Genomic DNA, 20104 nt, shown 5'->3' on the forward strand with positions numbered 1-20104 from the left:
TCGCTTTAAAAATCAGAAAATAGGCCCAATCAATCGTTGTAGTTAGATTGGCGGGAGCCATCTTTGTTGACAGGGGGCAGGTTGTACAATGCATTGAATTCTTCTTCCTGAGATTTCCCTGCAGGATCCAAAACAGGGCGCTCTGCATGACAGCAGACCCGGACAGCATGACGGCGGTGAGGCGCGAATCCGTAAGAGGCACTATGGTTCTGTTGAATCATCAGTCAATCGCCACAACATTATGCGAAAGACATTCTACTCACGGTTGTTCGATTGTCCCATATCGCGACATCATTTTTGTTCCACTGAAACCGAGCATGCATCTCTTGTGTCGTCGCAATAATCTCAGTGAGGTATCTGATGATAGCATCGCTTTCTGTCTTGGGGATTCCCACAATCTTCGTGACAAACCCAGGGTTGAAAAACACACTGTTCCAGCCAGTGACAGGGTTTGTTCTGATGAGAGGGTGTTCTGTGGTAACCGGCTCGCGGCGGACACTTCGACCAAGAGCACGCGAATCCGAAGCCTGCATGTCCGCGGAATGTAGGGCAGTCAAGCCCTTAAGGTACGTTTGCATATGGGGAGATAGCGCGTCATATGCCGCATACTGAGATGACCAAAGTGTATCACCACCACCTCCGCGTGGCGGACCGGTCAGGACCTTGAGCGATGTGTAAGATGGAGGTTGAACTTCGTACGTAACCTGGAATAGATCATCAGCCCGATTCACAGTCATATCCAACAATAAATCATACATCTGAGTGCCAGAGGAAACTGGGTGTGAACATTGCCCGCTGGTCAGTGGAGTTGTCTCCAGTGTATACAACGTGAACATCCTCCAAGCCCCCCTTTTTCGGGACAGATGTGGTCGCGTGCTAAGAACCAATTATGTTAGCAAGGCTGCATAGTGTTCAGATCACACGTGAAGACCATTTATACCTTATGTAACTTTCCGAAGTGACGACCCAACTCTCGCTGGGCATCGATATCCAGGTCATCCTGTCCTCGGAAGAATACAACGCCACGGACCGCTACCAAACGAGCCAAGTCGTCCTTCTGTGCGTCATTCAACCTCGCCAGGTTCACTCCATGGACTTCAGTACCGATTTTGGGCGTGTAGTCGAAAACATCAGTTGCATCTCGAAGTAGGTTCCGGAATTTGGCGTCTCCGTATAGACCTCTGTCTTCATATGAAGTTTCCTCTAGAGGAGACCAATGAAGATCAGGGAACGAGGGTAGGAGATCCTGATATTCATAATTGTCATGGCTCTTGACAACCGTCCGGCCCGGTTGATAACCGAACTTGTTGTCATGTATAGTTTCTTTCTTAGCAGCGGAAATGTGGCCCACTGATTGGGGTAGTACGGGATCTTCTAGTGACGGAGCCATGGTATCCCGGGAAAAATTGACCGTATAAGATGTGTTTGTACACAAACGATATTATTTTCGAGTATTGGCAGATAGAAAGAAGAACACTGGAATGATGGCACTGTGTGAGAGGCGCGCAGGCTCTGTTTATATGAAGATAGAAGCCCTGTGGAAGGAGTCGTCACACCCCCGTGTCTCCATACTCCATATATAGGATAGGCTGACACAGTCAGACCTGGCCTGGAAATCCGGACTGGCGGATATTGCACCATCGCTGGAGAATATCACCCAAGCGGCTGATAAAGCAGTTATCTACGGGTACAGACGGGGTCGGTTCCAGCAAATGTTTCCCGCATTGCGGGCCGCCGACGGTCAGCGTAGATCGCGTCATTTGGAGGCAAGGGTGTGGGGACACTCTGCGACACTCCGCGTCAGGCCAGATCCCCAGCTTATCTGGGATAAGCTGGAGGCGTCACACCGCTCCATAATACTATGGTGATCTACCGCCAATCAGCCGGTGCTATAGGGTTCTAGAAAGCCACTAGGGGGATGAAATCCAGCTAACATTCAGGTACCGAATATGGGCGAAAGAGGAGAAACTCCTGCTGAACAAAGAACGATGTAGGATAAGGTATATTTCATGCTGATTTGTGACCCGTGTTTTTACGGAGTAGGCTTTCAGCTTAGATTATCATAACCACCAGCGTCAGACATGATAGTATAGTAGTATGTAGGTAGATAGATACGGAACACCTGGAGTTCTGCAGGAAGTGGAGACGGGGCACCGACGGGGTGACGTTAGCCGGGCGATTAGGTGCGATCACGCCAGACTGCCGTCCTCTTGCGTTTGACATCGAACGGGCAGCTTGGCAATCGATCCCTACACCGCCTTCAAGCTTATCTTCACTGAGAACCACACTTATGCTTCGTAGTCAGGCCTGACATGCTATTCCGATGGTTTTCTGACGCCTTCCCGCCCATTGGCAGGTATGATGCACGCAGATCGACGAACCTGCAGACTGGTAGACTGTAAAATTCGATTACATAAACCAAATAGTATGGTGGTATATTGGCGAAATTAGGTATGCTTCATGATATTCAAATCCATTCATATGTTACACAAGTAGTGACCGGTGCCCATGCTCAAACTTCTAGAAACTTACGACCCGGAAGGCGGGCCCAGGACTACCTCTTGCACCTGCTCGGTAACTCCACCAAGGCGACTGGCAACTCCTAATATACCAGCCTCGACGTCACCTAAAACAGTAGCAAGATCACTTATGATAGACTTAGGCGTTCCAGCGGTTGGGCCATCTCGACTACGAGATGTCACAAAATCATGGATCTGTCGTTCCAAAGTGGACTCGACGCCGTGAAGGTGGTCTTCAATTTCCTTCAAGTTCCGCGTGTAGCGTTCCAGGACAACTCCCATTTCCTCAGAGCGTTGAGAAAAGTAATCGACCAGATTGACAGGTACCCCGTTAACGGACGTGGCGGTAGACGGATCGCTTTCAACATCGTCTGGAAGAGCTAGAGTGTTTTTTCGCGTTGACCTTAAAGCTTGTCCATCTGACACCTTCTGATCCTGAGACCACCACCCAGCACCACCAGAAGACTGGTACTGCAGAGGCAATTTCAAGGTGTCGATTGCGCGGAATGCAACTTGAGCCTCGGCTGCGTCACGAGATACAAGGTTGCGGAGCTGATCAATATCGCCAGCATCATTTTCAAGTGCATGCTGCATGGTTTCCAGCTTGCCCTGCACAAATTCAACGTCATTTGGGATCGTCTCACCCTGGCTGGCAATGGTGGGGATCATGTTCGCAACCTCGTTGCATATCTTGATCTGGTTCAGGACGAAATTATCAAATCTTTCCAGCTCTGCTTTGATCTCATCCGCACAGCTTTCGTATTTGGTCGTGGGTAAGATATTGCTGACATCGACCTTGACTCCGGGGATGACTGTTGTCCCGGTGGCAGCGGGGGGTTGCGTCGGCTGTTGCACGGTAGTGCCCTGGTTTCCGAACAAGGATAGAGTAGGTTTCTGGGACTGCTGCTGCTGCGCGCTAGTTTGATTGGCACCACCGCTGTGATCGTCGCTGTTAGGCACAAACATGATTATGTGTAAGAGTCCTACTTACAACAGGCCCCCTCCCGCTGCGGTAGAGCTTCCAAGGCCACCAAAAAGCGGCTTTGATTGCGTTTGAGTGGTGGTAGTTCCCCCTAGATTGCCGAACAGCCCTCCGCCGGCATTCCCGCCTTGTGTGTTGTTGGTCGTGGTACCGGCTCCCGAGAAAAGACCGCCTGACTGCGGCTGCGAGCTAGTCGCCGTAGCGCCCCCAAATAGACCTCCACTGGATGTGGTATTGCTCTGCTGCTGTCCACCTAGGCCCGAAAACATATTCGAGCCGGAAGGCTGGGACTGTTGTGTTGTGCCACCCAGATTTCCGAATAGCCCACCTGCCGGCTTTGGTTGAGCGGCAGTGTTTCCAAGATTACCGAACAGACCACCCGAAGTACTGGTAGTTGCTGGCGTAGTTGAAGTACTGGTCTGTGTATTGGCGCCACTGTTCATGCGATTCCCTGTTAGCCTCTTTCAATTTGAGTGGCTGAAAATCCGGGGAACATAGAACAAGGGATGTCAGGCATATATAACGTAGACCCACTGTAGCGACAAACACCAGGAAGGCGCAATAGAACTGTCAGAAGGAGAGAAAGGAAAACGTCTTACAATAAAGAATTGGCGGAACCGGTGTTGATGGATAGGCCGGTCGATGTGCCGGAAGGCTTTTGGGCGAACATGGCGTTCTGTTTCAGTCGCGTATAAGATAATTAACTTGGAATCGAGTGAGACGCGGAGATTGAAAGGTGTCAGGTTCCTTGGCTGCACCCGTCAAAAGCGCCTTGTGCCAGCACAATGTCCACTGGAGCTGTGGTAAGTAGCGACGTCGGAAAACAACAAAGTCGGAGCGATCCTCCTGGCTAGTGTTGGATGGGGAAAGATTCGCCGGGCCGAGATTATTCAGCCTTATCGATAACGACCACGGACTCGAACTTGGACTCGAAAGAAACTACGAACGATTGATGGAAGATCAAGTGAGATCGGCGATCAATTGCCAGACCTATTGTCGAAGTACTCGGCCCTGTGCTTTGCGGGGAAAGCCAATTCAATAATGTCGAAGCGTTAGGGCAAATCTCTCCAAGGGCTAATGTCATATCGTATCACGTCACAGCAGGGAATTCAATCGTCCACCGAGTTATCTGCTCATCCACAATTGTAGTCAGGTGACAACCTCTTCGGCTGGCTTTCGAGTCACCTGTCGAGTCTGCTGTTCCCTCAGATTTATGTCGTTTTTTCTTCAATTCCCTCAACTGAGTGTATGCAATGAAGATTGCCCAAAAGTGAAGGTAATCTGAGGATGTAAAACCCAGGAAGAAGCTTTCAGTTATCACTTAATGCATCTTTCCTATATCTCTACCTAGTCATCTAGATCTGTGCTAATCCATTGTGATCGTCAAGGGAACGCCAGTTGCAGGATGCTCGAAGACTCGAAGCCCATATGTGTGGCTTCGAGCTGTCACAATAGCGATGATAGACTCAGCTCAATCACCAATGTCCAAACCCCCAATTTCCAAGATCCAGAAAGCCCCAGAAAAGCCTCCCATCCCAACTACTTTAAGGGTGCAGAATGGTAAGTTTTGAGACAAGCTTGATTGAACTCGACTAATGGTGACACGCAGGTCGGCAGATGGCACAACACTATTGACAGATTCTGCAGACCACCACATCAGGACTTGGATACTGTCAGTTAAGACGCATCTGCATTCGATGGGATATACTGACTGTTCACGTATAGACCTCAAGATCTGCTAGAAGAGAAGGGATCACACCAGGAGCTATTGCCATACTCTGTCCTGCCTTCTGCAGAACCGACTTATACGACTACCATGTATCCTTTCTTCTCTCTTCAGGACCCTTCGACCACCTTGTTTCTATCTTCCATACGAGATCATCCGATAAGATTGGCATCGGCTCTGTCTCCGACCTCTGTGGCGACTTATTCCTTGGTGAATGCGATGACAGAAGCGTTCATAACGCCCCATTCAATGATCTATCCATCCGTATTGGGAGGGACTCATTTTCTCACAGGATCAGACAGCCTTATTTGTCTTTTTGATGTCTCTCGACCCGGAAACGACGGCCCTGTTACTTCCATGCCTACGATACCGAGTAAGCGCAAACAAGTGGTGGGTGGAGGCGTGGGTATGAAAGGAATCATCTCTGCTATGGCCATGGATCCGACGGGAGGTGGGATTCTAGCTGCTGGCACCTTTACCAGGCATGTTGGACTGTATGGATCACATGGAACAGGGGAATCCCTAGGCACATTCAGCATTGCCAAAACAGAGGCACACTGTCATATCGGCGGCCGTGGGATCACCCAACTGTTGTGGACCCCCTGCGGAAGGTATTTGTATGTTGCTGAACGTAAGAGCGATGGTGTCTTGATATATGATATCAGAGTTACCGGACAATTACTTGGGTGGCTCCAGGGTCGAAAGGCTTTGACAAACCAACGAATGAAGATCGATGTCGTCCCTAGTGGCGACGGCGGGTCGCATGAAATCTGGGCTGGAGGAACTGATGGATGCATGAGAGTGTGGGAGAACCCTGCGCACTCTGCTGGGGCACAAGAACCCAAGTGGGAATGGAAAATCCACGACGGTAAGTAGAAAGCATGACTAGGTTCAAGAGCCAGTCCGCGCTTACATTGCATAGAGTCTGTGAGCAGTACTGTGTTGCACCCACTGGGAAATATAGCAGCAACCACATCGGGTCAACGACATCATGACGACGGTGTCGCCAATACAGGCTCGCTAACCACTCACGTCGACAATAGCTTGAAGATTTGGTATATGCCATTCTTGAATGCGAACAATGTTATCGACTGAAGAAACCGAGTCAATGTCGCACGGAAGGCCCACATCTTTGGCATCTTGAGGTGGAACTATACTTCAGATTCTGAGCCTCTGCCAACCTTAAGACCCACTGCTCTACAAATCGAGTCCCAAGTGGGCAGTATGGGGTTAGCGTCTAGAGAGCCGTTACCACAGCAGCATCAAGTCCCAAATGTCCGCGTTTCGAGATGCCTCATTTGAGTTTGGAAGAGAGGCAACAAATCGACCATGCCTTGTGTTTATTCTGGCAAAAGCCATTTGATATATCGTGCATGGGATGTCAACATGACACAGAGATGTTATGGACAATTGCATGTTCATAGTCGGTATGGTGGCCTTTGACCTTCACACTTCCATGTTCATCGATTTCCACTCACGGACATTATGTACTTATTGGCTTTGCTGAATAAACGGGCCATATGGACTGTGAATGGATATCAATAAGAAACTGTCTGAACAGTTTCAGCATGAACAGGCTTGGGCCTGTCATTGTGTGTTAACCTTTGGGTGTCTTTCAAGGAGTTATCCATGCCCAGCCCCCAGGCCTGCCACACCACTTGAGAGGATTTATGTGTTTGTGAATGCTAGTTCCGCCTATAATGTATAGATCGTGAAGTCACGCAATTCACACAGCTTGAATTCACAGAACGTGAATTCACACAAGTGCTGTTGCCTGTTCTTTCGCCCCTATAAATAGTGCGGTTTTCATTTCTCTTCCCTACCTTCCCTTGAATATCAACACTCATTCCTCTGCATCCAACTTTAGTGTTGATCATCTTGCAGTTTTCACTGTCCATCTCGGCCGTACTCTAGGAACCTGAGATCTTCATTTACGTCTATCATCTGTTTCCTTATCACTCTTCTCTTAACATTCCTAAATTGCCCCTTCTTCCGTCAAGCGTCTAGACACAAGACTCGGGTTCCATTTGGTTCCCAAACAGCCAGTGTAGGTCTGTGTCCGACATGACCTCTTGGTCCTGGGAGTGCGCATCAGCTGGTCTAGTAGACTCTACAGAATTCGCGACGCTTGGAAAAGACTTCCTTGACGACTTTCTTGAAAAACTCGAGACAGACGACTCCCTGTAAGTTCCTATAGGCGGTTTGTCTTTCGAAGATGGCTCCTAACGTTTCATAGTCGTGACTGGCTTGCAACACCTGGCAGTGGAGGAGCAGTAACCACTCAAGATATTCACTATCAAGAGTCTGGTCTAGCGAACACCATGGTGCAGGAAGCTAGTGAACAAGGACATTCCGGAATCACCCCTGATACCTCGAACATCTTCCCCGATCAAGCTATCGCGATGGACCAGGCGAATCTAGATAATTACGGTATCTCGATGGCGTATGAAAGTGGCTCGGTGCCTGCCCTGGAAGATTATGATACCGCCGCGGTTTTGGACGAACTTGAGGTCTTGAACTCAGGACAATTCGATGTCTCTGCCATATCACAGGGTGGTATTATGTCCTCGGCACACCCCAGCATGTCGTCTCTGCATGCTAGCCAAGCCAATGAGCTACCTGCCAACTATTACGGCTGCGCCACTCCTAATATGATAGGGACTGTGGCTGCTTCTTCTCAACATCTTGCCATGAAGCAAGCTGGCAATGCCTTCTCGCAGCCATACAGCAGCAGTCCCTTCTATTCATATGGCACTTCCACGATGGATAATGGCTCGATGAGCTCATATGTGTCCACTCCTATGGAACAGACAGCACCCCACTTTGTTAATGTACCCAACACTCGATTCAATCATGGGCTTATGAGCCAGATGTCTACCCCTCCGTCGCAGCGAGCTGCTGCTGGTCTCGCCCAGGGATTTGTGACACCGATTAATCAGATTAACAGACCCAACACCAACCGATCGGATACTGCATCTTCGGGCAACTCGCAAAATATGCGCAGATACAATGCTGCTCCACTTATGGCACAAGCAGTCACAGGTGCTGCCAGCCACTTCATCACAATCCCTACGCCTGTGTGCCAGACTATGAATCCTTCGCAGCAGCAGGTCGAGGGGAAGTCTACCGGCAAGACCAAACTAGGGTACGTCTTTTTAGTCTCTTCTTCGAGACCACGAATCTTCTACTTACGATTCCTATAGTGCCCGATCACCCGCAAACAACTCATCAGCGTCTGGATCTGGACCAGACATGAACTCGAGCCCGCCTGCTTACCTCCCCGGCCAGCTTGGAACAGTCAATGGCGTTCAAGGCAGTGTCTCTGGAAGTAGCGGATCATCTGTAAAGAGATACACTTCCCCCCGTGTCAAGCCTGCTACTACCCCAGTGCCCAGTATTGTCCAAAACACCGGCGACAGAAATGTTACAGCCTCAAGCCCATCAGTTTCAAGCTCCCCAACCCCGGTTGCGGCTGACACGGCTACCCAGATAGCAACTGCTCTTAGATCACCGGCCTCGCTTCCCCGACCCAGCGTTGTTCCTGACATTGTGCAGCTAATGGACCCAGTGACATTCAACGTTGACGTTGAAACCACGTACTCTTCCCTGACAGAAGCTAGGGAAGCAAATCGAACCGCGTCTGGCCCTCGCGAAGACGACACTCTTCCTACAACAGACATCCAGAAAAGAGCAATTGTCAAGGCCCTGACAAATGCAATGCTGAGTACCAAAAGCGCGGAGGACAACCCGGGAATGGTTAAGCCATTTCACGAAGGCAAATTTGGCTCGGCAAGAGTCGAGGCCGTCTGTTGGGAGCTCCTAGTAGGAATCCAAACCAAGCAGTGTTGGTAATCTGCAAGCTAACACCCTCTCTAGGAAAGTGTCATTGCCAGGCATACCTCGGGCTCGTTGTTGGCATGCTATGGAATTAAGCGCAAGGGCAGTGGCGAGTCGATGACCTTTACTGAACGTATGACCAGGATCTTGCAGTGCCTGTCGACACAAAAGACGATTTGCAAACACTTGCTAGACCCGCTGTACATGCACCAGTTTGTCGATGACCCTCTTTCCGCTTATAAGCGCGTCATCGCAAATAAGACTCTGAACAAACGCAAAGGGGAGGTGATGAATGCTGGAAAGCAAGTGCTTGGAGCCAAGAGGACCAACGCCACGACTACGCAGAGCCAGGAAGTGAAGAGGGAGGAACCCAACAGTAGTATTAATATCACTCCGACGAACACTCCTGGAAGCGCTACGGTCAATAGAAGAAAGATTTTCGCAACACCGACAGCGACCTTCCGACAGACAGCCGCAAACCTCGCACGCCACGCGGCCAATAATAATATGCTACCAGGGACGATGGATGTAGGTGCGCATGCTTCGCTCGCTCAAGCCGCCCGGGGCTCGCCCTCGCTCTCGCTCGGAAGAATGCCCACTACAAATGCCCACACGAATCGCATGATGGGCGCAACATCGCACCCAAGACAAAACGTTGCCTTCAATTCTTTGACTCCAAACTCCCAGCCTCCATCTCATGTCAAACCGCTTGATACCCTCTACGATCCAGAGGCCATGCTAGGAAGTCTCATTCAACGCAATATGTCGAACCCCAATGCCAACCCAAACGCCAACCCCAACATGAACCCCGGCATGGCGTCCAGCGTGGCTTCTAACATGACTCCCAGCATGGCGCCCAGCATGAACCCCGGCATGAAATCTAGAATGAACACCGGCGTGAACCCAAATGCGAACCCCAAGATGATGCACGCCAACGTGAAGAACCCCAATACTCAAGCCAGACAACAGCAGCAAGCACCAGGTGCTACGACTGGCCCTCGGAAGAGGACCTTGTCCGATACAAACTTTGAAGACCAACCTCCGTCGGCCAAACGACAGCATTGACCTTAATCCAACACAAACACAACGGAGCAATATGAATGGACAGGATTACATTAGCAAAGACAAGAAACGCGACGGCACTGGTTGTCTGTTAAGACACAACTCTTCAAACACTTGTGAGGATGATGCCAGGTTTTACATAGAATGGAAAAGCGACAGCACCAGGTGCATGTTATGACACAACTTCCAACACTTCGACCAAGACGACGGACAGGCTTCGCATGACACGATGACACGGAGCGACGCCTTTGAACATGCCCCGAGCCATATCTGAGCTGACCTACGATCGAAGAAGAATGATAGTAAGAGAGCTTTTGCATCTGTACGGTGTTTTGTGATACTCGGTCGAGATATTATGCGATCTATTTCCGCTTGCGTTACTATTGGGATCTCTTACAACTCACTTTGCTCACGATTGGAAACCACGTCGAATTGGATTTCCATCCCAGGAATTTCGTTGCCGGACCCCTTCCAGAAGCAGCTCAGCAAGTCATTTTCTACATACCTATCGTGACTTTTGCCATTGGTTAAGATACGGACCAGGAATCACCACTCAAACACAACTTTTCTTGTCTCGGACCCCTTATTCTAGACTGCCTGTGTTATGCTCTTTCTTTACTGCTTCGGGTCTTTTTGTATTGCCTCAATTCACATGCGTGTTTATCAGGTTCTCTATCTTTTCAGGTTTCGTTTTTGCGCTTGTCATTAGACTGTCCTTCGGTTTCAGCGCTTTTGTCTTTTCAAACATGTATTACGGCTTACTCCCCGCCCGACGTGCATGTACAATAACAGATTGCCAGAATTTCTTCGCCGATAGCTAAGTAGACAAATCTTACGCAGGCTTGATTCCATAACGTTTAAAGGGGAAGTTCTCCAGGGAAGGCAATAGCTCGCCCCACCCATCGTCAAGCTTCCCTGTCTTGCCCGCACTGTTCAGCCGCCCGGAAACAATCTCATCAGCCTTTCGCTCAGGCTCAGTCTTCTCCTCTTCCTTATGTTCTCCAGTGAGCCCAGCCAGCACCTCACCCTCGCGACCCTTATACGACTCCAACAGACCCGGATGCGGGACCCAGACGACCCTCATACCGGCCCTCCGCCCAGCCTCAACACCAGGCACCGCATCCTCAAAGACGAGACACTCCTCCGGCTTGATCTCAGTTTCTCCCTTTGTGCGCAGGCTCGAGTTGATAGTCTCGAGGGCAAGGAGATAGATGTCAGGGAGCGGCTTACCCCTTCCCTTGCCAATCCGGGGATCGTCACCCAACACCTGCTGGGACTTTGGGAATGCGGAGAACAAATCTCCCAGATGATCGGACTTGAGCACGAAGTTCTTGCTGTGGGAAGATGTAGCCAAAGCAATGTATACGGGGCTGTCGGTGGTTTGAGTGGAGAGGAGGTTAGCGAGGAGGTCTCTGACTCCGGGAAGAGGCTGAGATAGAGGGAAGTATTTCTCCTGCAGGGCGGATTGCTTCACGCCGTATTCCTCTGGGGAGATGGGGAGCTGAGCCCACTGGTGAAAGATCCTGCTGGCCTGGTTTGGGTCAGTAACGATGTTGGATTCGGACATGGGCGCAGGAAATGCAAAACAATGTAAGCACCTATGCTATGTGTCTAATAAACGGAATCGAGGAATGACTGAAACAGGTAACTGGGAGATTGAAGGCTGGTCGGGCATACATCTGGCTGAGGACGACCCTGCAATTGGGCCTTGATAGACCAGGGAAGCGGAGGTTTTCCGTATTCTTCAAGAATGGCATTTGTGATATCGGTGTATTTATCCTCCGAGTCGATGAGCAGGCCATCCATGTCAAAGAGACATGCCCGCACGCGGGGTAAGCTAGGGGAGGATCAGTCAATTGTGAGTTATTTCGTGGGGTGTCAAGATCATACTTTGGAACAGAGCCGGACATAATGCAGGTAGTCTCCTGGGGTGAATAGAGAGGAGGTTACCAAGTTCTGCGGTGCTGGTTGACGGGGATGATCTCCCTCTGCACGTTGGGCGATAATAGATATCGGGGATCGGCAGAGGGGAAATTGCGGCCTGAGGCATGGAGGGGTCGGGCCAGCCACTCCGATTTGCCGACTCCGCGGCGAACGCGGAGTAGCTTCTGGAATCCTGGGATCTCCCGATTTCAGAAACGGAGAAACAAGCACCTATTTTCGATCGTTGGTTGGCACGAAATGGCGAACGACGCGAAACAAAATGCCGACAATGCTGCCAACAGCGACGCTGAAGAAGGGGAAGACGTCTTCCACGATGCTCGTTTCCCCGCCGAAGAAGAAACGGTGAGCTATCCTAAGCCCCTCACAAGAGAATAGATCCTCATACAGCCATTAGCGACTCCTAGAAGAATCACAGACCATCAAAGCGGAAGCCAATAAACTCTTCACGGCTTCCTGTTATGACCAAGCTATCTCCTGCTACGACCGCGCCCTCGCCTCATGTCCCAACTATCTCGACTACGAGGTTGCTGTTTTGCGAAGCAACATGGCCGCCTGTTACCTGAAACTAGAAGACTGGAAAGCATCAGTTGACGCCGCGACCGCCTGCATCAACCGCCTGGATAAAGTAATTCCTCCCTCGACGGGAGCATATGCAGACGATGCGAAGGGAAAGCAGCAAGAGCCGAGCGCCGAAGACGCCGTGATCGAGATAACAGGGGACGATGAAGAGGCTGAGGAGGAGCTGAAACGGCTACAGAAGCTGGACGATAGGAAACGTGACGTCATGCGTATTCGGGCAAAGGCGCTTATGCGACGCGCGCGGGCGAAAATGCAGCTAAACGGCTGGGGAAACTTGCAAGGGGCCGAAGAGGACTACAAAGAACTGGCTGGGATGGATAATTTACCGCCGGATGATAGACGGGTAGTCCAGAAGGCACTTCGAGAACTACCCGCGAAAATAAACCAGGCGCGGGAGAAAGAGATGGGAGAGATGATGGGGAAGCTCAAGGATGTAAGTTGGCGTCCCTCAAGGCCACCTGCTTGTCAGCATACTGACAGGATACAGCTGGGAAATGGGATTCTGAAACCCTTTGGGTTGTCGACGGATAACTTCAACTTCGTACAAGATCCGAAGACGGGTGGATATAGCATGAACTTCCAGTCTTGATGGCTGAGCGACTTGAGCATCACATTGCATTATGGAGTTTGGGATCATGATAGCCAAGTGCAGTATAATCGGATGGTAATCTCACATCTACGGACTTGTTTAGTAGAGGGAAGCATACAAATATAATATAGGAGACAACTGGAGAAGCAAGACGAAGACACGCTTTCCACTCCTTATAGCTTTCTTCACAAATAGACTGTGTGATTATGCTTGATGCGGCCAACCACGACAGATTGCTCTTTTAATCTATTGTGGCTAACTAAAGGTGTACACCAGATAGGCGCACACGAATAGAAATAGAGGAGCTTCAACGGCTTCATCTATGCCTGAGCGGCCCAATGTTCTACTTGCAGCAGTTTCAAGACTGACATCTCATTTACTTGATATCATTTTATCTTAAAGACGATTAAACTTTACCTCCCAGTGTGATGTGGACGTGTTATCATTGTGAAAACTTCGCAGCCCCTTTGGTAGCACTAGTATCGCACGGTGCCGCATGTTATAGTAAGTTAAAACATCTCCAAGATCTCATTGAGAATGATCATCGGATTGTTACCCAATAAATACATCAGGGCCAGCGGGGAGGATCTCTATATCTTATAGGAATATTCCTGCGATGCTGACTAGGCTGGATCGCATTTCGATATATAAGGCGGCCAGAGTCTAGTACTTGCTTTAAATCCATACCTGACAGTGATCCCACCGGGTGATATTCACTTTGGTCAGATAGTTCAAGCTTACTAAATTCGGTCACAAGAGAAGGAGGAAGGTTGCGACTTCCCCTTTTCGAAGCATCCTACCCTCGATCCAGTCTCTACATCCCATCTGACCGGAGTCTTCCATTGTTCCTCGTCCCACCGCTCCTCATCTATCACTAGTATCTACTCCGATCATTCTTACCAGTCCCTAAGATGCAGACCGCAAACCCACTCCGTTATCCCAATCCGCAGCCACTACCCAACTCTCTCAACCCTCTGTACCAGTTCTATCCGCGATTGGGAGGTGAAGTCACAGGAGCACTGTAGGTGCCAACGACTGAAAGTTTCCCAATAAGCTAATTACTCAGGTCTCCTTATTTCCCGGGGAACCGCATAGTGCTACGTCTGCACCGTCCGAGCAGAATGCAGACAGTTATCTGCAAAGTCATCCACGTCTTCGAACCATTTGATATCGCGTGCATAATATCTGTCACTCTGGAGCAACCGCCCAAAGGTCTGGAAGGGTTGCTAATTGTCAGGATATATGATCGACGCTTTGCAATCGCCCAAAGATTGAGGCATCGCTGCGAATACTGGTCTCATGATATTGAAGTGGGTTTCCGGGATTTCATACGTGACAGAGATTCATCTGTGTATTTTGAGAGCCCGAGCACCGAAGTACTAGATGGAGAAGTTTCTGAGCGCTGGTGCATTGGTCGGCGCGAAGCACGTTTTAACGCGGTCATGCAAAAGTACTACACTACTGAGTTGGAAACATATCACAAGGTCAAGGATCTTCAAGGTAGATATATCCCAGGGTGCTTTGGCACTGTCCATTTGCCATGGGAAGTACAAGGGAAACCGGGATACCCTTTGAGATGGTCATGTCCTGGACTCCTAGTTCAGTATATCACAGGGTTTCCCTTGGAGAGACTTGCATATTACATGCCACGTCAAGGGTGGCAATCTGTCTGCGAAGATGCTGCTCAGGTTGAGAAAATTTTGAAAGACCGAGGCTTGCAGGATCTTGACACCAATCCCAAGAACTTTGTCGTCTGGCCCGAGAATCCTAGGGGACCATTCAAAGTCATGATGCTCAATCTTGTGAGGCGAAACATCCCCAAAAATGGCACAGATGATCTTGAAATGAGGCCGGTCAAGCCAGAGCCAGACACCAAGAAGTTTAGAGAATCTACTACTCCAGAGATTCTAGACGGAGACTTTCGGATTCGTTGACAAGATCAAGTTTTGGCTGGGGATGTTCAGTTGGCTCGCAGAAAGCGCAAGTAGTAGTTAGATTATGTAGCTCTAATCTATGTTCGCCGTATGATTTGAGTCTAGCACGATCTACTTGAATCTATGTTAAATTTGTCCCATTGCCATAGGAAGGGCGCTGAGGATGACAAATTGAGGCTTCAAGCTCTCGCGAAGGATCCACGCAGAGGCACATATATCAGACTTAAGGTCACTCCAGAGAGGAAAAGCTGGATGACTAAAAATGGTATCTCGCAGGGCAGCTGGATACTCGGTTGCAGTTTTCCGCTTTGGGTATCTTGCTACGTTACCGACTTCAACCTAAATGCAATGCTTTGTGTCGGTCTATGTACTTCATATATGACTTGTGCAACAGGATTCCAGCTCCAGCTTCAACTATCTCTCTCAAGTGCCGAAGCACCTACCTAACCAACCCCAAACAACAGGTCCCATTAGACCAACCAAAGAAACCATAAAAATAATATATATCGAATCGAACCAACTCCCAAAAAAAACAAACCAACATCACCCATACAACTCCGCCCGACCAGCCCTGAACCCATCCAACTCCGTAGCCATATTATGCGGCTGGGTAGCTATCTCCACCACGCTTTGATGACGATACGGCACTCGCCTCGGATTCTCATGTCCCTCTAACCCAGCCGCCCGCAGTCGTCTCCTCACTTTAACACAGAAGTAGACCAGAAAGGCAGAAATAACGAGTAGAGGTATACCCAGACCGGCGCCGAGTCCTGCTCTAAGCGCGATAGTGGGTATATTTGATGATGATGAAGAGGAAGGATTGGTCATTCCTGTTGGTATCAACCCAGAGGGCGCTGTCAGATTACTGGAGATAGAGACCGTGGTGTTGGTGGTTGTAGTGGTCGGGGATTTCTGGGGTTGGGTTAGTTTTCTTTTGGTAGGTTGGAGGAGTATGAGTTGGGGGATGGATGAAAGGTTGATAGAGGATTACGCACCCGCATAGCAAACACGCGGACATTCGCTGATGGGCCACGAGTCATCGGTGCAGGCGCCTCGATAGGCAATGTTGAGTTTCGGACCGTAGCAGAGACCGTTGGAGAGGCAGGCTTCGCCGCGCAAACAGCATGATTTGCTGTTTGGGCAGGGGACGTAATTGGTGTCGGTGTCGCCGTTGGGCCAGTAGCATGTTGCTGTGTCTGTTTCTGATGCTGTTGTTGAGGGCGTTGTGGAGAGGAGGGGGAGGGTGAGGTAGAGGAGTGTTAATCTTGTTGGCGTTGGTGTAGACGGGAGGAGGGTATATAGTAGTTGCGAGGGACGCATTGCGTGGATGTGCGCAGCAAACTGTCGCACTGATGTTGGAGGGAGGTATGTTTGATACCTGGGAATGATGAGACGGGCCAGTTCGCAATCGCAGGGTTCAGGGTCGAGTTAAAGAAAATTGAACACCCTCGAGAGACTTTGCTATTATTAGATATAGCCGCCGGGTTGAGGTGGGAGTTGAAGAGACGGGCTGTGATTGATGGCGTGGAAGCTCCGGCCTTCCGTTTTGGTATATTTAAATGAGATTAGCATTTTGGTATGCATTAGTCGCTGTTGTTTTCTGAGGCGGGGTTTCAGCCTTGTTGTTTGTTTCAGGCACTGTCTGTGATGGCAGTGACTGAGGGGTGAGGTGGGGGTTGTAGCAGGGTTCATGTTGTCGCCGCGCTGTGGAGACTGACTGAGTTTAGTAGCTCTTTGGAACGCAGTCGGTCACTTCGTTTTGAAAAAGGGTTCTTTACCTCCTCTGAAAATCAGTGTGATTATTTCGAGAGTGTGATGTTGAAGCTGAGGGAAAGGCATGGGGGAGATGGTGAGGAAAACCAACACCACCATCATGACGGCGGTGCCATTGCCACGGACAACCCCGTTGTCAGCCCCCTCGGAATTTGTCTACTAAGCAACAAAGAGATGCGGTGGTATTTGCAAGGCTAATATTGGTATCGTGAGGAATAGGAGGATACCCTTGGCGAGACCAGGAAACAGCTCCCCTGATCTCTATGACTTGATCAACGCACTAATGAAAGTCTTTCCTTGTAGATTACCTCTAAGGTCGTTACGCCGTAACCGTCATATCCGTGCCTTTCGACCACAGTTCACCTTCCAAGTACTAGCGGTGGCATTGAATTAAAGATCAACAACCCGGGATAAGGAGAAGAGACCCTAGAGCAAGATGGGCCGGGAAAGGCGGGCGGAAAAGAGAACTAGGTTTTACGACAAGATATAATTTACAAAAAATTAGATTGAAGCTCATCCGAGAAAAATATTGGTAATTTGAGGCAGATGGAATCTTAATATTCAGAGCTTATACGCAGTAGGAACAAACATTTGTCCTTGGTAACTGTCCTTGATGACCTCAGAGTATGCCACTAGTTTCACCTGCTTCCCATATAACTGCAGTTTTTAAAACAACCTAGGCAGCAGTCGAGTTGACCGTGGTGTTCAAAAAGCTCGATCCCAGCTTGGTTGCCGCTGCCTTCTGCAAAGCTGCCACAGCTCCATCGAAGTTGGAGAACATCTGGCCAACCACCGATTCACCGCAAGCGGACTCCTTAAAAACTGTGGCTGTGGTCGTGTCGCGCTTCTTGAAGTTGATTCCAGGTGTAATCTCAACGCAGTTGTACTGTGACTCGGCCGCACGCAGCTGGCAGATCTCGTCTGTTTTGCAATCACCAGTGCACTCCGAGACGTCCCAGCCACGTCTCTTGCGGGCGTAGTAGTCCTGGAATACACTGTCATCGTTTTCGAGAAGTACCGTGACATTGTGCCAGAATGCCGGAGTCAGCTCAGCTGCGCTGTCAGTAACGGGTGGGTCAAGCAGTGATCCGTAGGCCTCCTTAGCCGAGTAATACTTCTCCCATGTAGGCTTCTCCTGATATGTGGGACTGGACATGTTGGTGATGTACTCGGTAAAGTCGAGAACACCGAAGGTGACAGGATCAACGGAGTAAACGCGGAAAGCAGGGTTACCAGAAGTGGGCGTCATGGCCGGCATGATGTAAGACATCATGGTGGCCGTATCTGCCGACTGGTCGGTGTAGTTCGAGTAAGCAAGTTCGAACTCATCCTTGTGAGTGTGTCCATAGAAGACCGCGGCAATAGTGGCGTCATATCGCTGGATGATCTGATTGAAGTAGTTGGATGCATCGTGGAAGGTATCGCCGGATCCCATGGGCATGTGGCCCATTAGCCAGACTCGCTCGCCTGCTGTCTCGGCCGCAGCCAGCTCACTTACGAGCCAGGCCAACTGTCCATTAGGATCAGTCTGCATAGACTTCTCGTAGAGCCAGAAGTTCTCTCTGTAGTAGAAGTTGGAGTTGAACGAGATGATTCGCAGGTTGCCACCGGGGTACTTGACAGAGTAAGCGCCATAGTCGTCTGCGGTACTGGCTGCACTAGATCCGATCCATTGACTCCAATCCGAAGAAAGAGTATCATAGGCCCACTGGCTCGAAATGGTCGTGTCAATATCAGATGGGGGAAATGAGTTAACTGGAGCAGTATCATGGTTGCCAGTGACACCATAGACCAGGTCGAAGTAGTCGGACATCCGAGTATTGTAAGCGTCATTCAGATCGTTGGTCACTTCCGTCTCATTCACCAACCATACAGCACCTTCAACAACATCACCTGTGAAAATAACGAACGATGAATCGGGAACGAGCTCCTTGATAGCCGCATACATGCTCTCTTCTAGCGTAAGAGGGGCATCGCAGTTGTGGTTACCATACTCGCCTGCAGGGTAGTCGGTTACGTCTGGGTCATCGGAGGTAGTATATGGACGACAGCAGATAGGCTTGGTGCAGTTGTAGCTATTAGAGATAATTAGCACTTGCCCTGTGGCAGTAAAGGAAGAAGTTACATACCTTGCACCAGTCTCATATGAAAGATCAACATGGATATCACTGATGTGAACAATCTGCAGAGGAGTTTCTCCACTCGGTGCTGGACGAGAGGCATTGACCGGCTTGGCAGAGGGGAACTCTACAGAATACTCGGCCACTGCAGGATAATTGCATAGTCCAAAGATGGTGGTGCAGAAAAGGACGGCTGTCTTGGAGGGAACGTCCATATTGCGCAGATCATGAGCCAAAATAGGACCCTCAAGACCAATTGCGCCCTTGCAAACATCATCGTCATCCACCTGAACTATCTATCAGTAGTGCTCAGTAAGACTGTTGACTCAAAAACACCTACGCCAGCCAAAATGCAGACTTCTGTAATCACATCCACGAAGTCATCATTTCCCAAGTGGGCAAGTGCCTGGAGTACAACCAGCAGAGCCTACAGACAATCACATTACATCAGTACATGTAGCGCAGGGTCAATTAATGCAACAGACCTCACAAGCTGCGCAAGTAGTAGCATCTTCGATATCAGTCAGAATCTCACTAACTGTCTCCCTCTTGGTGATCCTGGTCTCGGTAGATGCGAGAGCAACACCGAGGAGGCCACCAAAACAGAGCAATTGGGAGACTCTCATCGCGTAGAACCGGTATAATGCGGCGGATTGGAGTTGGCCTTCGTATTTAGGAAGCGAATGGCATGTTCTGCGCCTTATATAGGCACGGCGGTCATACCCTGCGGAACAGTGGTTCTCCTCCGGCCACCCACCCCTCGATCATTTGTTCCGTCAGGCATTTAATTCCTTAATATGCAGCTAGACGAAACCCCACTGAAGCCCATCCCGCATCCTGCACGTTCCTCTGGGCTCTCCGGTGATTGAGTGGTGGTTATATGACTGGTGGAGATATGGCAGCACGGGGGCTCGGGTAGAGGGGGGCATGCCGGGGCACTCGCGATGGCGATTGGCGGACAGGCTGTTTGGCAGGCGGCAGGAGTAATTAATTTCAATCTAAGTCTGCAGGGGCAACAGAGCAAAGCCGGGTTGTACGG

General features: G+C 49.9%; 9 protein-coding genes across 9 annotated transcripts; 4 read left to right on the top strand and 5 right to left on the bottom strand.

Annotated features, from left to right (window-relative positions):
* Positions 1-29: 29 nt before the first annotated feature.
* Positions 30-1390, bottom strand: BO94DRAFT_554929 (TauD/TfdA dioxygenase family protein; the record flags this gene model as incomplete). Its single annotated transcript, XM_025613755.1, has 4 exons — positions 30-209; positions 264-704; positions 757-876; positions 941-1390. 4 exons carry the CDS (start codon positions 1388-1390, stop codon positions 30-32), a joined length of 1191 nt encoding a protein of 396 aa, XP_025469453.1.
* A 1042-nt stretch (positions 1391-2432) lies between these two features.
* On the bottom strand, positions 2433-4304 carry BO94DRAFT_533183 (nucleoporin FG repeat-containing protein). Its single transcript, XM_025611282.1, has 3 exons — positions 4101-4304; positions 3511-3936; positions 2433-3456 (listed from the first exon to the last, which is right to left on the bottom strand). The coding sequence occupies exons 1-3, from the start codon at positions 4169-4171 to the stop codon at positions 2529-2531; spliced, it is 1425 nt and encodes a 474-aa protein (XP_025469454.1). The 5' UTR covers positions 4172-4304; the 3' UTR covers positions 2433-2528.
* Positions 4305-4906: 602 nt separating this feature from the next.
* Positions 4907-6322, top strand: BO94DRAFT_554931 (uncharacterized protein; the record flags this gene model as incomplete). The annotated part of the gene is made up of 4 exons (XM_025613756.1): positions 4907-5061; positions 5111-5173; positions 5227-6095; positions 6150-6322. 4 exons carry the CDS (start codon positions 4907-4909, stop codon positions 6320-6322), a joined length of 1260 nt encoding a protein of 419 aa, XP_025469455.1.
* An 840-nt stretch (positions 6323-7162) lies between these two features.
* On the top strand, positions 7163-10154 carry BO94DRAFT_617059 (uncharacterized protein). The gene is made up of 4 exons (XM_025616818.1): positions 7163-7410; positions 7464-8372; positions 8431-9049; positions 9104-10154. The coding sequence occupies exons 1-4, from the start codon at positions 7292-7294 to the stop codon at positions 10127-10129; spliced, it is 2673 nt and encodes an 890-aa protein (XP_025469456.1). The 5' UTR covers positions 7163-7291; the 3' UTR covers positions 10130-10154.
* A 596-nt stretch (positions 10155-10750) lies between these two features.
* BO94DRAFT_533184 (haloacid dehalogenase superfamily protein) lies at positions 10751-12109 on the bottom strand. The gene is made up of 3 exons (XM_025611283.1): positions 12017-12109; positions 11804-11963; positions 10751-11657 (listed from the first exon to the last, which is right to left on the bottom strand). Exons 1-3 carry the CDS (start codon positions 12034-12036, stop codon positions 10959-10961), a joined length of 879 nt encoding a protein of 292 aa, XP_025469457.1. The 5' UTR covers positions 12037-12109; the 3' UTR covers positions 10751-10958.
* Positions 12110-12251: 142 nt separating this feature from the next.
* BO94DRAFT_533186 (uncharacterized protein) lies at positions 12252-13650 on the top strand. The gene is made up of 3 exons (XM_025611284.1): positions 12252-12412; positions 12465-13082; positions 13137-13650. The coding sequence occupies exons 1-3, from the start codon at positions 12308-12310 to the stop codon at positions 13236-13238; spliced, it is 825 nt and encodes a 274-aa protein (XP_025469458.1). The 5' UTR covers positions 12252-12307; the 3' UTR covers positions 13239-13650.
* A 499-nt stretch (positions 13651-14149) lies between these two features.
* BO94DRAFT_622557 (uncharacterized protein) lies at positions 14150-15172 on the top strand (the record flags this gene model as incomplete). The annotated part of the gene is made up of 2 exons (XM_025617086.1): positions 14150-14259; positions 14305-15172. 2 exons carry the CDS (start codon positions 14150-14152, stop codon positions 15170-15172), a joined length of 978 nt encoding a protein of 325 aa, XP_025469459.1.
* Positions 15173-15557: 385 nt separating this feature from the next.
* BO94DRAFT_533187 (uncharacterized protein) lies at positions 15558-16546 on the bottom strand. Its single transcript, XM_025611285.1, has 2 exons — positions 16168-16546; positions 15558-16084 (listed from the first exon to the last, which is right to left on the bottom strand). Exons 1-2 carry the CDS (start codon positions 16490-16492, stop codon positions 16035-16037), a joined length of 375 nt encoding a protein of 124 aa, XP_025469460.1. The 5' UTR covers positions 16493-16546; the 3' UTR covers positions 15558-16034.
* A 940-nt stretch (positions 16547-17486) lies between these two features.
* Positions 17487-19948, bottom strand: BO94DRAFT_622559 (acid sphingomyelinase). Its single transcript, XM_025617087.1, has 4 exons — positions 19551-19948; positions 19406-19492; positions 19075-19352; positions 17487-19020 (listed from the first exon to the last, which is right to left on the bottom strand). The coding sequence occupies exons 1-4, from the start codon at positions 19689-19691 to the stop codon at positions 17622-17624; spliced, it is 1905 nt and encodes a 634-aa protein (XP_025469461.1). The 5' UTR covers positions 19692-19948; the 3' UTR covers positions 17487-17621.
* Between the last annotated feature and the right edge of the window lie 156 nt (positions 19949-20104).

This window comes from Aspergillus sclerotioniger (genome assembly GCF_003184525.1).
Source record: "Aspergillus sclerotioniger CBS 115572 chromosome Unknown BO94scaffold_8, whole genome shotgun sequence".
In the NCBI taxonomy this organism is placed as follows: domain Eukaryota; kingdom Fungi; phylum Ascomycota; class Eurotiomycetes; order Eurotiales; family Aspergillaceae; genus Aspergillus; species Aspergillus sclerotioniger.

Bases quoted from the DNA above. Each gene is read 5' to 3' on its own strand.
- BO94DRAFT_533183 (XM_025611282.1), bottom strand. From the start codon at position 4,171: ATGTTCGCCCAAAAGCCTTCCGGCACATCGACCGGCCTATCCATCAAC. The intron at 3,937-4,100 runs GTAAGACGTTTT...TCGCATGAACAG, and splicing joins GGTTCCGCCAATTCTTTATT to TGGCGCCAATACACAGACCA. The intron at 3,457-3,510 runs GTAAGTAGGACT...CGACGATCACAG, and splicing joins GCAGCGGGAGGGGGCCTGTT to CGGTGGTGCCAATCAAACTA.
- BO94DRAFT_617059 (XM_025616818.1), top strand. From the start codon at position 7,292: ATGACCTCTTGGTCCTGGGAGTGCGCATCAGCTGGTCTAGTAGACTCT. The intron at 7,411-7,463 runs GTAAGTTCCTAT...AACGTTTCATAG, and splicing joins CTCGAGACAGACGACTCCCT to TCGTGACTGGCTTGCAACAC. The intron at 9,050-9,103 runs GTAGGAATCCAA...CACCCTCTCTAG, and splicing joins CCGTCTGTTGGGAGCTCCTA to GAAAGTGTCATTGCCAGGCA.
- BO94DRAFT_533184 (XM_025611283.1), bottom strand. From the start codon at position 12,036: ATGTCCGGCTCTGTTCCAAA. The intron at 11,964-12,016 runs GTATGATCTTGA...ATCCTCCCCTAG, and splicing joins ATGTCCGGCTCTGTTCCAAA to CTTACCCCGCGTGCGGGCAT. The intron at 11,658-11,803 runs GTATGCCCGACC...GACCCAAACCAG, and splicing joins AGGGTCGTCCTCAGCCAGAT to GCCAGCAGGATCTTTCACCA.
- BO94DRAFT_533186 (XM_025611284.1), top strand. From the start codon at position 12,308: ATGGCGAACGACGCGAAACAAAATGCCGACAATGCTGCCAACAGCGAC. The intron at 12,413-12,464 runs GTGAGCTATCCT...TACAGCCATTAG, and splicing joins TCCCCGCCGAAGAAGAAACG to CGACTCCTAGAAGAATCACA. The intron at 13,083-13,136 runs GTAAGTTGGCGT...GACAGGATACAG, and splicing joins TGATGGGGAAGCTCAAGGAT to CTGGGAAATGGGATTCTGAA.
- BO94DRAFT_533187 (XM_025611285.1), bottom strand. From the start codon at position 16,492: ATGCGTCCCTCGCAACTACTATATACCCTCCTCCCGTCTACACCAACG. The intron at 16,085-16,167 runs GTGCGTAATCCT...ACCCAACCCCAG, and splicing joins TCCGCGTGTTTGCTATGCGG to AAATCCCCGACCACTACAAC.
- BO94DRAFT_622559 (XM_025617087.1), bottom strand. From the start codon at position 19,691: ATGAGAGTCTCCCAATTGCTCTGTTTTGGTGGCCTCCTCGGTGTTGCT. The intron at 19,353-19,405 runs GTAGGTGTTTTT...TAGATAGTTCAG, and splicing joins AAGTCTGCATTTTGGCTGGC to GTGGATGACGATGATGTTTG. The intron at 19,021-19,074 runs GTATGTAACTTC...TATCTCTAATAG, and splicing joins TCATATGAGACTGGTGCAAG to CTACAACTGCACCAAGCCTA.